Consider the following 15,881-nt stretch of genomic DNA (forward strand, 5'->3'; position numbering starts at 1 on the left):
CACTTTCAGCCTGAATGTTCCACCAAACCTGTTCAAAAATCTGATAGTCTATGAAGAAAGAGGAAAGAATAGTCAGATATTCATATTGATTCTCCCTCTTTATGCTAAGCTAATTAGCTGCCAGCTGTAACTCCATCCTCTCATCTAACTAGGGCCGAACAATTAATCGAATTTTATCCAAATTGCAATATGGTCCACTGGAATTTTCAAATTGCAGGATGCACAGTACTTGTTAAAGGCAAAATGTGTGTCAAAATACCATTTTAAATGAAATATAGTGGTGCTGCAGAGGTGTGGCCAACACATCACTCTCTAGACTTTAGAAAATATCTTTGTTTAGTACAGATCCCTGAAAACGATAACCCACCACCACTGTGTCTTTCAGTATTGCAATCGCAAAATCAGTCAAAATACTTTTCATATTTCTTTGAAATTGTTCAGCCCTACATCTAACTGTTGTAAGGAAAACACGGACACTGCAATATTATAATATTCTAGAAACACTGAGACTAATTTTCCCCTAAAATATTAGAGCATTTATCACATTAAACTTTGTACAACTTTTTCTGTCAAAATAGAAACTTTTTTCTCAAAACATTCCGACATTATTTTGAAAATCCCTGGGTTTTTTTCCTTCCCTTTGTGGCCCCAATACTCCATCGTACACAACAAACACGTAAATCATAGTGTGACCTGGTCCTTTAAACCATGACATCAAACAACTTCCTGCCCACATACATACATTTAAAAGCAGCCTGACGCGAAGAACTAAAACTTTTCCATATAACCACTGCTGCTTTCAACGTGTTTGGTCCGTCATGACTGCAGCAGCCAAAAAAAAATCAAGTGCGCAGGTGGTATTTAAGAAAATAAGACCATTAACCACCTTTTAAACTTAAAATAAGCAGCCAGAGGGAGAACGAACGTGCAGGAATGACTATAATTACAAAATAAAAAGGTGGATTTGAAGTGATTATATTTGACGGAGCACTTATATGTATATATACTTCACTCACTTGCTCGTCTTTGGAATATGATACGAGATAAATGACTCTCTTTAGAGCAACATCATTCCCAAAAGTCCCTGGTGTGGAAAAATGACAGATTTATTCCAGTTTTTGTCATTGCTACCCGCTCGGTTTGCCCTACGGGCGCCGCGCTCCCTAATAATCTCCCTCCGCACGCGCTCAGTTGTGGTTACTCTGATTTTCTCTCAGAGGCAGCGAGGTGAGAGGACAAAGAGCTTCTAATTCCCAAGATGCTATTAGATTTACATGCATACACTGAGTGGAGCTCCAGTGAAGGCAGCTGAGGCTGTAGTGTTCACATTCACAGGTTATATGACCTTTAATCGTGCTGTTGCTTACAAGGAAGCTGATACTTAGACCTTTAATAAAGATAAGGATGCAAGGTTTTGTAGTTTTTGCTCATATGTAGGCTGTCGTGTGTGTGTGTGTGTGTGTGTGTGTGTGTGTGTGTGTGTGTGTGTGTGTGTGTTTGTGTGGATAGTGGACGGACGAGTAGGAGGTCACATCACCTGGGTTTACACCATCACCCAGCTGGGTCTCAGCGGTCCGCCAGAATACTGCACGGGAGGGACGGGGCCGACATCACAGGGATCCTCTTCCCCCTCTGAGGCCTCATCTGTGTCCGTCTCGACAGTCAGGAGGACCTGAGAGAAGACAGAAGCGTTTTAGAGTCCCAAAAAAAACTTGTTTGGATTCAGCTGGGAAACATCTCACGGCTGCATTCCTGACCTCACGTGGAAAACATCCCAGTTTATTCACAGCCTGGAAGACAGTTTTCCAGCAGCAGGGATTCAAATCCCCAAAAGAGCAAACTATAAGACATTTACAGCATCATAAAGCTCCATATGTTGTTTTATGTTGGATCTGACATGTGGGAAAACTGATAGAAAGACTTTAAAGAGCAGTACAGGTTCAGATGTTAGGATGAAGACAGACAGCAACGCATTACCGTCTCACACCGTCTCTGTTTCTTACTGGAACTCAGGGTGCAATAGTGAGAATTTTCCAAATTCTACACAGCTTTAAAAAGTTTGATCATCTTTAAATTCACAATTACTCATCAGCTTTGAACGGACAAAGTTAAAGGGACAGTCTGGATTTACAAGAGTTAGATGAGAAGACTGAAACCGCTCTTGTATGAAGCTAAAGCTGGCAGCTGATTAGCTTAGCATAAACAGAGGGAAACGGCTAACCAGGCTCAGAATTATACCAAAAAATAAATCACAACCTTCTTTTGCAACCTTTAGTAGCTCCTGCAGTTTTGTTGCAAAAAATGCCTAAAACATGCATCAAATTTTTTTTTTTTATAAAAGCTGCCGTGAAATCAGGCATTTTAGAGCGCAACAATCCCAAAATAGGCCGGTGAAATCTTGGCAGGACAGATTGATAGTTGGCATCAGTGGATCAATACAACACTGCCATGCAAAATGTCGCAATATTCCACACAGCTTAAAAAAAAACTGATCTATCAACTCACCAATTCTGAACAGATAGAGTTTATATTTGACATTCAGCTGGATGATGCTGACATGATACCAGTGTGATCATCTCCTCTGTAACCTTGATGTAACAACAACAACAGCATTGTGACCACGGCGTCGACCACCGCCCCCACCGAAGACCTCATCCCGGTCAAAGCCTCTCTATCTGAGCTCCTCCTCCACTTCACTCCGCTTTCCATAACATCAGCGCGTGGAAACAACTCCTAAATGTCACTTTTATTCCCGCGATGAAGGCTTGATTTATGGCTGCCTGGCAGAGGACCAGAGATAGAAGAGAGAGGAGGGAGGGATAAACACTGCCGTCCCACTGAACCACGAGGGTCGTCACCCCAACAGTCACTTTGTCCTCGAGTCTATAAGCTAAATCTTATCTGAGAGGGGGGGGGGGGGGGGGGGATGACGCTCACAGGAGGCGGCTATTATACTGATTCCCGGAACACAACAACAGGAGGACTGTTAGAGTTTCATCAGTCCAAATAAAACAGGACTCGACCCAAAACTCACAGGAGCTGATTAAAAAGTCTGAACATGTGGGCGTCTTTTGATCTGATCTACCAAAGCAAAAAAAAAAAACTTTAAAAATATTCTTTAAATCACCCAAAACACACAAAAAAATGTGTCAAATAAGCCTCTCAGTGGTCAGCGAAAGCAGTGATGCAGGCTAAAGTGTGGATCCCCCTCCTTCTCCAGCATCATCATGCAGAAACTTAGGTCAGGTCACGTGGGAAAACAGCAGTTTGATGCTAAAAAATGCATACTTTGACCAAAAATTGATCATTGGGAAGCTACACAATGATATAAAACTTCCAAAAAACTAAACTTGCAACAACAAAAATGCGTTCAAAATTGTTTCAAATGACTTGCAATATGATGAAGAATGACAACATATGAACTGATACTAGTATAGACTGATGTATCTGTGTGGAGTGAGTGAGAAAACAAATGTGTGAACTGGCCCTTTAAAAATACATTTGGCGCACAAACACAACTCAAAAACTTAATAACATGGGCTCTGATTTTGTCCAAAAACTGAGTGTAGGGGCTTCTGCAAGGACTCAAAATGAGAAACCAGCCAAAAAGAAAAAAAAAAAAATATCTTGAAGGTTATTACAAAGTTTCACATTCTGAGGTCAGACAATAAACTCAGTCTGACTCAGTGTTTCTTGGACTGAACTCATCTGGTTTGTTCCTCATTAGATCAAGTGCAGAGAGAGGAAATCTGCATGGTTCGTGTGTGTGTGTGTGTGTGTGTGTGTGTGTGTTCATCCCCCAAAACAACAGGTGCGGTTGACACCCAGCGTGACCGTGTGGGTACATCAACCATCAACTACCATTTTCACACAGATTAAAGTCTTGTTCTCTTCATCACAAAGCGAAGATGTTAAACTGTCACATTCTTGTTTGGGAACCGGCTTTAGAGAACTTTTTCATAACAGCAGAAATAATCCCCTTTAAAAGGCCACTGAGTCCCTTCAGAGCAGATGGTTCAGTCTGATTCTCTGAGCGCTCTGCTCAACCAGCTTTTTTTAAAAAATAGTTAGCAAATCATACAATGTTTTGTTAACTTTTTAAGCTAACTAGCAAATAATGTAACATTTTGTTAAATTTATTTAGCTTGTAAATAATGTAACTTTTGGGGGGTTTGAACTCACCAACCAGCAAATAATGCAACATTTTGTTAGCTTTTTAAGCCAATGTATAGATAACATTTTGTTAAAGAAAACACAGCAGCTGGAAGTGCATTGTGTCCCTGTTCTGTTATACTTACGAGGTCCCAACAGAATGCAAATTTAAAGCTAAACTTTTTTTTATTATTTTATTATTAACTTTTTCTTTATTCAAAACTGCACTGTACATGTTTTATTTGAAAAAAAAGTGCACTGCATGGCATGACAGCTAATCACAGTGTGATCCTTTGTTTACATCACTTCCTAATAACAGAACTAATGATCTTGAACAGAGATGATCTCCAGAACGAAGCAGGTGGTTTCATTACATAAGTGACTAAAAGCGATCAGCAGCTGCTCACTTTGCTCTGACGGTAACAAACTTCAGTTATTCTCACCCGTGACTCCTCGCTGTTGGACCAGGGCAGAGAGTCTGCCTTCTTCACAGAGTCGTCACAGGAGTCGTCCAGGCTCTTCATCGTCTTGTACTTCCTCATCATCAGGCTGTCCACCACCCAGAACATGATGGACTAACAGGAAGAGGCAGAGAGAGAAGACTGGGGTCACTGATGCTGCAGAGATAAAGGACGAAACTCACTTCTGTGACAACGGCAGCGCGACTCACGTTCACTATGAAGGGCACGATGAGCATGACCAGCACCAGCTCCAGCTGAGGGTTAGCAATGTAGCTCAGCAACACTTCCTGCAACTGGAACACAAGAGAACGGAGTTAAACAATCCATTAAATGAACTAAATATACAGTCATCTTTTATTTGAATTTGATAAAGACACACAATTACAATCCTCTACCTCTTATTTAGCTCTTGGTTTCAATAACGAGCTGTACCACCGTCTAAATGCGATTAGAAAACTTGCCTAAACATTAGCAGGTCTACTGTTGCCTCGATCTGCAGCAAGTCATGGTAGTTCAGACCCAAACAAACATGTTCGCACTGAAGTCAAACAACACAAACTGAACTGTAAAGAGAGCAGAGATGGTGCCGGTATCATAAATGCATTTTTACTATTTCAAGCCAAGTTTTCAGAGGCTTTAAAGTGTAACCACCACAAACACACACACACACACACACACACACATGAGGAGGAACAGAGAGAAGGAAGAAGAGAGGAGAAGAAAGAGAGGAGTACTCGCCATCCCCCGCCATCGAAAAGCCAAACAAATGCTGATGTTGTAATGGTGCAAGAACAGAGGTTGCAGCTTGTAGGTGGTAATGATGGTAAATTACATCTCCTCTCAGCAGAATGAATAAAAATTATATCATATCAAAGTGGTGACTGAAAGACTCAAAACCTCCCAAACTGGCAACACACATTATTAGAATCTCACATGTTGTTGGTTTTGACTTAAAAAAATGAACATAAATATATATTTTGTAGAGGTGCAAGTAACGACTGTCTTCAGCATTGATTATTTTATTAATTAATCTATGATTAACCGATTAGCGGTTTGGTCTGTAAAATGTCAGAAAATTATGGAAAGTGTTTCAGTTTGCAATATAATTAAATGTGAATGAAAGAGGTCAAAGCCATGTGAAACTAAGATGTAAACTGAAGGAGACAAAACTTGACTCTCAACTTCCAAACAACTATTAATAAAACTAATATTTACAATCAGTTTGTCAAAGAGCATGGAGATGATCTTTAAAGTATTACGAGGAGCTTCACGAGTCAAATCTCCTTCTATCCGGAAGTAAATAAATAAGAAATAAACAAATAAAATGCCTTTTTATTCTTTAGAAAGGCATCTGTTGCTATGGTAAAGGCTGACTGAAATAAACAAATATGATCCTCAGTGTCATGCAGACTTCACTACATTCACATGGCCTCCATTAGAATTAGAATCAAAGGAAAAGTCATTTTTTATCCTCCTTCTGTTTATTCCCTCCAGTCTTGGTGACATTCATCTGTCAGTGATGCCAAACGACAAACCAAACAAAACCGTAATAGAAGTGAGTGAAGATCTTATGTTTTTTTTTCATGAAGTCTGGTGGAATGCCATGAGGTATCAGAACATCACAGGATGCTATATTTCCCACAGGACATGAATGCGGCACGGGAAGCCGTGCGGTCTGCTTACTTTGGACCATCCGGGGACGAGCAGCACCAGGCTGATCACACCTTTCTCCAGCACCATGATGAGCAGGTAGACGCCACACTGACCGAGCCACGCTGCAGCCTGAGGAGGGTCACCTGCAGAGGACGGGAAGAAAAATGTCAGAAACGTGGCCAGATTCTTCCTGCGCTGGTCAAAATCAAAGCAGGACTTCTTCTTCTGTCTTTTCATTGATTGTTTCAGACTTTTTTTTTTGTAGTTTTCAATAGCTGCACCACTTGCAGTGGCTGTCAGTCTGTCAGCTGAAGATAGAAATCTGGCTTTGCTTTAATTTCATGCACTTTATTTTGTGAAATTTTGCCCAATTTGATTTTAGATTTTATTCCTTATTAGGGGCAATGTAAAAATTTTATTGTATTATTTATTTGGTTCCACCAGTTTTTTTCATATTTTAATTTTTTATTTATTTCTGTAGCTTCTGCATGTCTCAAGTGATTTTGTACATTTAGGTTTTTGCATTGACACATTCAGTATCAGGGCTGTTGGAATAAATTTCATTAGTCCAATCCTGTATAAACTGAAAAAAATCAATCAAATCAAAACTAATCAAGTGCTGAAGTTACCAGTCACATGTGTGCTCTTGCCCTGGTCTACCCGCATGTGAAAGGGAAATAATTTGTCACATCTGACAAACAATAAAGTCTCACATTTGACGTGCTAACATGAACCGTTAATGTTTCAGTACCAGAGAAGGCAGGAAGTGATGCAACAACAGAGATCACCGCTCTGATCATTTAAGAAGCGATGCATGGAAACTTCTGGGATTTATGTCAAGAAACAGAAAAATAACAAATAAAGATACAGAAATCTGCAGAATATGCAAAGTCCTAATGAAAAATCACTTGACAGCAAGCAGCTGGAGGGCACACTTATAATAATAATGACCCAATTATGAGGATTCAAATTCAAATATTATTAAAATATTAAAAATAATGAGGAATGAAATTCAAATGGGATTATAGAGGTGGACTGACAGCAGTATTCTTTATAAATAAAGGTTGATTTAAAGTTAATGTCCACCTGCAATGAAATAACTGAGTAACTCAACTGTTCTGCATGTCGAGCAGGATATGTTAAACAGTGTTTCCGACACTTGTTTAAACCCCTTCCAGAAGGTTACACAGGTGTCTCACCACAGCAGACACAAAGGAGGAAAAGTCTGTCATTAAGACAGGAAGAGGCAGGAGGAAGACACACAGACGGACAGACAGACAGGGAGACAGACAGAGAGAGTAAAACAAAGAAACAAACCACTGATCATCATTTCAAGGCCTTCCTGTAGCTCACGTGACGCATTTTTCATGAATTATAATCATCAAAAGTATCGATACTCTGCTGATTTTTCAATTCCATGTGTTTAAAACAATAGAATATCCCATAATTACAGTATTTCATGCATGAAAGGTAAGAAAACTATTAACTAATTTGGCTTATAGCTTGTGCACCGGGCAAATTTAATTTAATTTTTTAATTTAACTTTTTTTCCTTTTCCCCATGGCATCAAAAGAAGTATTTTTATTCTGGTACTGCATCAAAGTTTCAACACACACAGTTCTGGTAACACGTCTAACTAAAATTGTTAGTTTTTTCCTTCATGCAGACAGAGAGAAACTGACATAAACTTGACCATTTTCATAAAAAAAGAGAAGTGAGATGGAGAAAAGTTGTTTCGGTGAAATTTTCCATCACACAAGGAAGGAACACACACATGAAAAAAACAACAGCAGAGTGAGTGTAATAACTGGCGTGGAGTTAAACCCTCGCTGAAGCCAATGGGAAAGGTTTTCCAGGCGGGGTCGCAGCTGGAGATGCTGGTTCTCCTCCCCGGCTCCCGTCTTCCTCCTGTGGGTCTTCATCGCCCTCCAGTGGCAGAAACCAGAGCTGCATCTTCAGCTCCTCAAGTATTTTGTGTTTTAGAAATAAGAGGGAAAAGCGAGAGACAAAATAAACTCACCGTATTCTCCGAACATGAGCAGAGTCCACTGCTTGTACTCCACCAGTCTGGACACCAGTTTCACAGCCAACCAGATGACCAGCATCCCCAGCGTGGCGTCCAGCAGGAAGTTCATCAGATACCTTCAGGGAAAACAGGAATTCTCAGCGAGAACAGCCGAACATCATGTTATCATGACTTGTCTGTGCTGATAATCAATAACTCACAGGGAGCACGGGTCTTCTTTGGTGAGTGTGGACAGGAAGACGTTGGCAAAGTGGATGAAAAGAGCACCGATGGCCTGTTTGGACGTGTCGAAAAACCTGGAAAAGGCAAGATGAAGCGTCTTAAATCTCTTTTTTTATTTATTTGACTTGTTGAAAATGTCTTTCTAAACATTTTAATGTCAAGGAATCCAAAGATTATGTTCACATATTGGACAGCAGGCTAATACAGGAGACCAATTTTGATTTTTTTATTATCCAGTTTGGTTCATTTGATCAATTCCTGAGAGAGATTAGGGTTTGACCCCTAACATTTCCTTTATTTTTAAAGGATTGTTTGGATTATTTGAGCTGGAACTGTATGAGGTATTTATTCATAGCGAGTGTTACCTTTAATGGATCAGCACACGTGGTACAGAAACAAAATATATCTTTTAATTTAAACAAGGTCTACCCAAAAAAAAATTATCTCAGCCTAAGCATAAACTAGATTCAGAATATTTTCATAGCTTTACTTTGCCATTAGACAGTCTTTTCTAACTATTATAAAAGCCAAATATCATTCTCTCCAAACCAACCAAACTCCATAGGCAAAATCAGTCATTTTGTCATGCAGAAAACGGGACTTGCTGGGCTAAAGCGGCTTCGATCTGCTTGTTTCTTTGTGTTACTGTGTGACTTTGGTGAATCCGAATTAATCTTTTCAAACACTGAAGTCACACAATAATGCAAAAAAAAAAACTAAACAATCAAGCCAGTAACTCCTGTAGTCTGCAAGGTAAAATTACTGATTTCGCCTATGGAGTTTGGTTGGCTTGGAGTGAGCGATATTTGGACTATATGACACAGTTTTCTGGTGTACACTTAAACCGATACTGACTTTTTTAAGTGGATCTTTTTTTTAAATGGCTAAAACACCTTCAAATAATCCTAACTAGCCCTTTAACAGACTTTACTCATCTAAGCAAGAGGTAAAAGAAAAGAAAAGAAAAAGAAATATTCTGACCAGATCCTCCATGGCCGTCTGATCCCTACAGGCTCCCGGAACCTCTTCACTGCAAGCAAAGAAGAAAGCCAATCAATTAATCAATAACGTTCCTTCTAGACTCGTGTTTATCCTGCAAAATAAAAACATGTAAGACAGTTTCTCTGCAGTTAGTTTGACCTCCGCAGTGAGGCTTGTCTCTCTGCGGGGCCACGGGGCCGCGACGAGGACAGATGAAACACAGACGATCACTCATCGTCCTCGTTTCACGCCGCCGCCGCCACAACAACAACGCTTCATTCCTCCCCGCCGGGCTCGTGGTTAACAGAAGCCCACTGTTCCCCTATCTCGCCATCTCGCAGGGTCAGAGAACGTGACTCTGAATGTGAGAGCAGGATCAGGGCTTCCTGCAGACGTGTTTTAGATCTGTGAGCTCTGTTCTTTTTTTTTTTTTATTTAGCAGCAGTTGTTTCTGATGGAGTTTAAATACAGATAAATTGCACTGGCTCTACAACTACATAATTGGAGTGTTTTTTAGTTAAAGCACGGAAGAATTATTTATACTTTTCCAGTCTTTTCCCTACATTTTCAAACTTTTTACACCAGCTAATCCCAAACTTAAGAATGCCACAGTTCTGATTACTTTTTTTTTTTTTAAAGAACATTAAGTTCAAACTTACAAAACTTAAACTCAAAAATGTTTTATTAATTGCAGAAGAAAGAAACTGCAGAAGAAAGTGTGCATCTACTCATAGATGAGAGGTTACAGCTCAGCCGAGGAGGACGCCATTAATGTTTATATCCTGCGCTGTCAGGAGCCTCTCTTCCGTGAGTAGATGCACGCTTCCTTCCATGCAGCGATAAAATTGCAGTGATAAATACTGCACTGTATTTACCCCTGGTATTTATGTGGGCTCTGTGTCCGGATAACATTATTCCGATTGTTGTACATATTGTGTTAAACCTTTCTAATGTAGCAGCTACACCCTGCATTAACATGCATCTACAACATGGAGTGTTGGAGAGAAAGCATACATCTCTACAGCTGATATATCCAAAGCTAAAAAAATGAATAAATACCCCTGGAAAGACACCTAGTTTAGATTTTAGTGTGGACTGTCCCTTTAAAAAATTAAGATTCACTTCTTTTCTCTGTTTCATATTTTTGTAAACTGAATATCATTGGGTCTTGGACTGTTAGTCTGACAGCACAAGTTATGTGAAGCTGTCTGTTTGTGCTCCAGCAAATTATGGAGGGCAATTTTCATTATTTTTAGATTTTTGTAAACTTTTTCAGAAGTTTTTCAGAAGTTGTGAGGATGTCAGACCCACAAAAATGGTATTAATTATATTTAAAGTAAGTCAGATTTCTCTCATGATATACTGGAAAAACAGAATCTTGCACCAACTCAGCATCAGAGTCAGTTTCTCAACATTTGCTCTGAAAGTCTGAAAGCTCTGAAACACAAAAATGCTCAAATGTGACCTTTTCTAAACACAAAGAACTGTGGTGGCTACACTGAATATTCAGCCTTTGTCTGGACTGTGTGAGTGCAGCAATAATGACGAGTCAATGGAAGGAAACTCCCAAAAATAGCTTTTGAGGAAGAGCGCTCTTAACACAGATCAGCAGAGGGATGCATGGTGCAGCCTCGGCTGCCTGTGACTTGGCATGCGGCCACTGTGATCATAGCTGAAGGGGCTCTTAATGCTCTGCTGCTCACAAATAATGTGGTGTAAATATTAACAGATGCGTGTGCACTGACCAAGAACAACAAATGTGCCGAGAACAGGAAAGAGAAAAGAAAAAGATAGAGAGGGATGGGTATCGATTTCTCTACTAATAAGTAACTGAGTGGAGGTTAGAGCTCATTGATCTCACTCAACCTCAAGGCCTGGCCTAATTCTGCTGCACTTCACCGCTCCGAGGTTTCCACTGTTCTGAAGCCGCCTGCTTGATTAGCTGATGAAATCAATGTGACTGCACTGACCTTTTAAAACTACACTCTAATTATTAGATCATATGCCAGCACACTCACAGAATAAGTGGGTGCTACAAAGAACGCACAGGCATTTGCACTGAAGTCATTTCAGTGCAGCATTTTGGTTTATCAGCGGCCATGGATTTACCCCATACAAAGCTGAACTGGCAATATAAGCGTTTTTCAGACAAAAGAAAAAAAATAATAATATATTTAATTATGATCAGCTTATATGTGCAGTAAGTGGCATATTTCTATGAGCTTATCGTGGAATTCAAAAGCTTTTCAACAAGCATTAAAATATTCCTCATCATTCCTAAGTTTATTATTCAACAGCAATTCAGTTTGTCAGCCTTTTAGCAAATCTTAAAATATACCTTTCATTCCTACATCACTGGTTGGCTCAATAGCAATTCAGTTTAACATCACCTTTTCAACAAGCATTAAAATATTCCTCATCACTCCTACATTACAGGTTTTGCTCGACAACAAATTCAGTTCAGCGTCAGCTTTTCAACAGATCTTAAAATATTCAACATCATTCCTACATGATTGATATTATTCAACTTTTATATCCAGCAATGCAGTTCTGTGTCAGCCAGCATTCACACCTGCAATTTCTTCAAAAAATGATTTCTTTAATTATATTCAGTTGGCTTGTATGTAGAGTAAATACCATATTTTATGAACTAAGAGTGAAGACACTTGGTCGCTGAATAAAGTCAGCGTTATCATGGAACATTCGAGGGAAGTGATTGGAAGATAATTGTAAACACACCAGAAGACAGTTGACTGTTGAGCCTTTAAAACAGAGACATGTGGAAATGTTACTGGTCCAGTTTCAGTTTTAAAACTCCTGGGCTGTGTTTTAGTCTGGATGGACACAAAAGAAAACTTTTAGAAACGATGATGCAGACATGTGTGCTTCCTGATTGGGTCTTATCAGTCATGACATAACACCCCTATCACACAACCCTTCCTGTCTCTGGGAGGTTGGCTGCTGCTTTATCGTGTCAGTTTTAATGCTCTTTGATTTGCTTTCAATTTTAATGCTCTTTTAAACGTCTCTAGATGTCTAGTTCGCAACAGTTTTTAGCTGCTAACACCTGACATGTAGACACCACAACAGGCTAACAGTGCTAACGGAGCTAATTTACAAAGTTAGCATGCTCATTGTATTAACCTGAGCAAAGGTTAGTAGTAATAGTGCGGATGTAACCTCATCCCCCGGTGGTCAAATACAGCCGCTTTGAGTTGGTAGAGCGTCCCTGACACACCAGAATAATGAGAAAATCTAAAAAAAAAAAAAAACAGGCAGTGCAAATTTCCTCATTGTGGAAAAATAAGATTAACTTATTTTAGGATTCTCTTACAGTGCTTTTTGGAAAAATCCTGCATAGTATGCCTTAAATGTGATCCAGGAAGTTGAAATGAGCTTTTAGTGACACCTTTCAGTTGTGGCTGCTGCAACAGAGGAATTAAACACAGCCTGTGGCGCCCAATCTGCCCAACATTCTCCAAGTCAGCTGCCACAGAATCACAAGTTATTCTGCAGTCAATGGCCATTGTTCACAGTAAATCCATATTAAGGCTGCACAGGAGCATCTTGTTTTGCTCTTACGGCTGGCAGACACCCAAAAACACAGTGAAAGTAGCTAAAATTGTTATATGTTTCACTTAAAACTGCCAAATTTTATGAAAACTACTAATTACAACCCTGTATAATGAATAAAAACTGACAATGGTAGATATTTATCTTTAATTTTAAGTTTATTTGAATCAATTTTGACATATTTTTAACAGCTATCATTGTTCTGTTTGGTATCTAAAAAATACATAAATTTCACTGAATAAACTCATGGATATTATATCAGTATTACTGTTTGTAGACCTTTTGATTATTAATGAGGAAATCCTGCATCCAAAACCTGCCATTCTGCCATGGGGAGAAACCCTGACGAAACATCCCTTCAAAACATCGCAATTTGTGGTGCTGCTTGGCTTAGAGGCAGATATACATGACGTATGGTATACAGTAATTATTTATGGTTAATCTGGGACTTATTGGCAAATTCGGCGTATGGATATGCCACAAAACGCGCGAAAATTCGTAGTAATATGTATTTTAAAAAGGGTGTAAACACACTGTTAACGCTGTCTATTTTGTGGACGTGGAAGGTGTTTGTGGCGGTCGCAATTAAAGAAAAAGCTGAAATTCCTTGATAATGTGTAATGTTTACATCACCTAATTCATGCCGAAATGGAAACAGAGCTGTAATTAGCCAAGTAATGTTTCCATAATGTTGATTTTGAGCGTGTGTTTTTGTCGAAATGGAAAAGAATATTAAATTAGATTATTTTTCAATGGAGTTTGGTGCCAAGTTAATGAGGCTCTGCGGAAACAAACGTCAACAAAACGCCACGTGGACTCGTATAGCCTTTAAAAAGCAAGTTTGTGCCTTTGACGTTTCGTGCATCCTCCATGTGAATAAATACAAAGAGACTGTGGTATCAAAGGTGTTTAAAGAAGCAAGAATCACCGCTTACACATGAGCGTACTGAAGGCAACGATCGCCAGGAGTCCCTGGATCAAGACGCCGAACCTGTCCGTCAGAGCTCCGTTATCGCAGCCGTGGGGATTCGCCTTGTTGATGTCGGACATGTTCGTGACTTCAAAGACGCCATCGTCCAGGAGTCTTTTCACCAGGAAGACCCCGCTGTATCCGTACATGTCCATGTTGTTGTTGACACGATGAAAACAAGACAGGCGTCGGAGACAAAAGGAGCTCTCTCCCTGGGTGGGCTAAGAAGGGCTTAACCTCTCTTAACTCGAGAGAAAAAAAACAAACGAACAGCCAGATTTTAATATCCTGCGATCGATTAAAGTTTTTCTTCAGTGTTTCCCGACGCTGGTGATGCTACATCTCATGATGCAGCAGCAGACAGGATCGATTATCTGACTCACATCCATGTTTGTGACAACGAAAACACGTCCCGTCAAGTAGACTAACGGAAATCTAACTTCCGGTTAAATATACTTCAAAATAAAAGACACTAGCAGTTTCGCATGAAACAGCTGGTCAGAAATTCAAAAGGATGTATTACAAACTGTCAGGGGACACACTGTGTCTCAGTGTATCCTACAAATTCCATATATGACAATTTCAACTTTTATGTTTTATGCTTAAACCTTAAATGTACATTATTATTTTTTTTAACTAATTATTTTTATTTGATTTGATAAAAAAGATCGCTCCTTACTTAAGTATTACTTTTGTTTCGCACCTGTACAGACATGAATAAAACTTTCATTCATTCAGCCTTCAGACATTTAATGCCTTTTTTACACAAGCTTAGGTCATGGATGGCAACTTTAAAAAGAATTATAAAAGAGGGAAAGCATAAGCACTTTAAATTAAAAGGAAAACATTTTTTAATTGTGACAGTGAATGAAGACTAGTTAGGTTTTGACATTTTATAGACTAAACAATTAATCAGTTAGTCATGACAATATTCCGCTGATTGATCGATAAATGAAAGTAATCATTAGTTGCACCTCTATCGGCTTCTACCCTCATTCAAAAATAAAATAAAATTTGATTTGATCAATCCAATCAATATCCCCCAACCTGCACCATTCATATTCTTTTGTTTCCCTCCGAGGTTTATTTTCCACCATTTTATTTTGAAGAAACATTAACCTCACTTCCTCTCGTTGTTCGGCTCATTTGACCGCAGCAGAATTCCTTGAATGTGCGCGAGGCCAGACCCTTTCTGTTTGTGTCAGCGAGCGCGCGGTCGTGCTCCCCGCCGCGCGCACGAGGAGGCAAATCGCTGCCTCACGTGAAGGTGTAATAAAGGAAATGTTTAGGTTCAAAGTCTGACAGGTATAAATCATTAAAAAAAACCCAGAGGCTTGATGATGAGCTGATCATTTGAATCAGGTGTGTTGGAGCAGAAACATGCAGGACAGTGGGCCCTGAGGACCAGGGTTTGGCACCACTGGTTCAGAGGATTTTACACCTGCAGCCTCACAGGTGTGCACAGAGCCAACACGTCGGCCAGCAGAATAAAACTCAGAGAGGCTAAGAAGAGATGCTTTACTTACAGTACAGTTATCGTTTGTTGTATATGTGCTCTAGTTTGTCAGAATAGAAAAAGTAGAAAATAAAGTGTAGAGTATTTCTTGAGAAAATAAAAATCTGTTTTGATCTGGATCATTCTACACACAGTTGTTCACAAATTTACGCCCCATCTGAGTAGAACTGGACAAATGATGTTTACACCAGTTCTGAGTGGAACCTTTGTAATAATAGATCACATCAACAGAGGGCGCTGCAGAACACACAACAACCTGTAGATTATAACATGGGTTCTCAAGGTAAACCTGCACTTTTTTTGGGTTCAAACTGGGAAGGTTCTGAA

General features: G+C 39.5%; 1 protein-coding gene across 1 annotated transcript; it reads right to left on the bottom strand.

Annotated features, from left to right (window-relative positions):
- Positions 1-331: 331 nt before the first annotated feature.
- tmem110l (transmembrane protein 110, like) lies at positions 332-14,472 on the bottom strand. The gene is made up of 8 exons (XM_084711266.1): positions 14,004-14,472; positions 9,496-9,544; positions 8,493-8,588; positions 8,287-8,408; positions 6,297-6,409; positions 4,823-4,906; positions 4,596-4,727; positions 332-1,672 (listed from the first exon to the last, which is right to left on the bottom strand). The coding sequence occupies exons 1-8, from the start codon at positions 14,191-14,193 to the stop codon at positions 1,544-1,546; spliced, it is 915 nt and encodes a 304-aa protein (XP_084567392.1). The 5' UTR covers positions 14,194-14,472; the 3' UTR covers positions 332-1,543.
- Positions 14,473-15,881: the final 1,409 nt, after the last annotated feature.

Source organism: Lutjanus erythropterus, chromosome 22, assembly GCF_056507025.1.
Source record: "Lutjanus erythropterus isolate fLutEry1 chromosome 22, fLutEry1.hap2, whole genome shotgun sequence".
In the NCBI taxonomy this organism is placed as follows: domain Eukaryota; kingdom Metazoa; phylum Chordata; class Actinopteri; order Lutjaniformes; family Lutjanidae; genus Lutjanus; species Lutjanus erythropterus.

What these genes read in the sequence shown, in the direction of transcription:
- tmem110l (XM_084711266.1), bottom strand. Translation starts at nt 14,193, where the DNA reads ATGGACATGTACGGATACAGCGGGGTCTTCCTGGTGAAAAGACTCCTG. An exon ending in TCGTCCCCGGATGGTCCAAA is followed by an intron (nt 4,907 to 6,296) that starts GTAAGCAGACCG and finishes CTTGTGTTCCAG; the next exon opens with TTGCAGGAAGTGTTGCTGAG. An exon ending in CCAACAGCGAGGAGTCACGG is followed by an intron (nt 1,673 to 4,595) that starts GTGAGAATAACT and finishes GTCTTCTCTCAG; the next exon opens with GTCCTCCTGACTGTCGAGAC.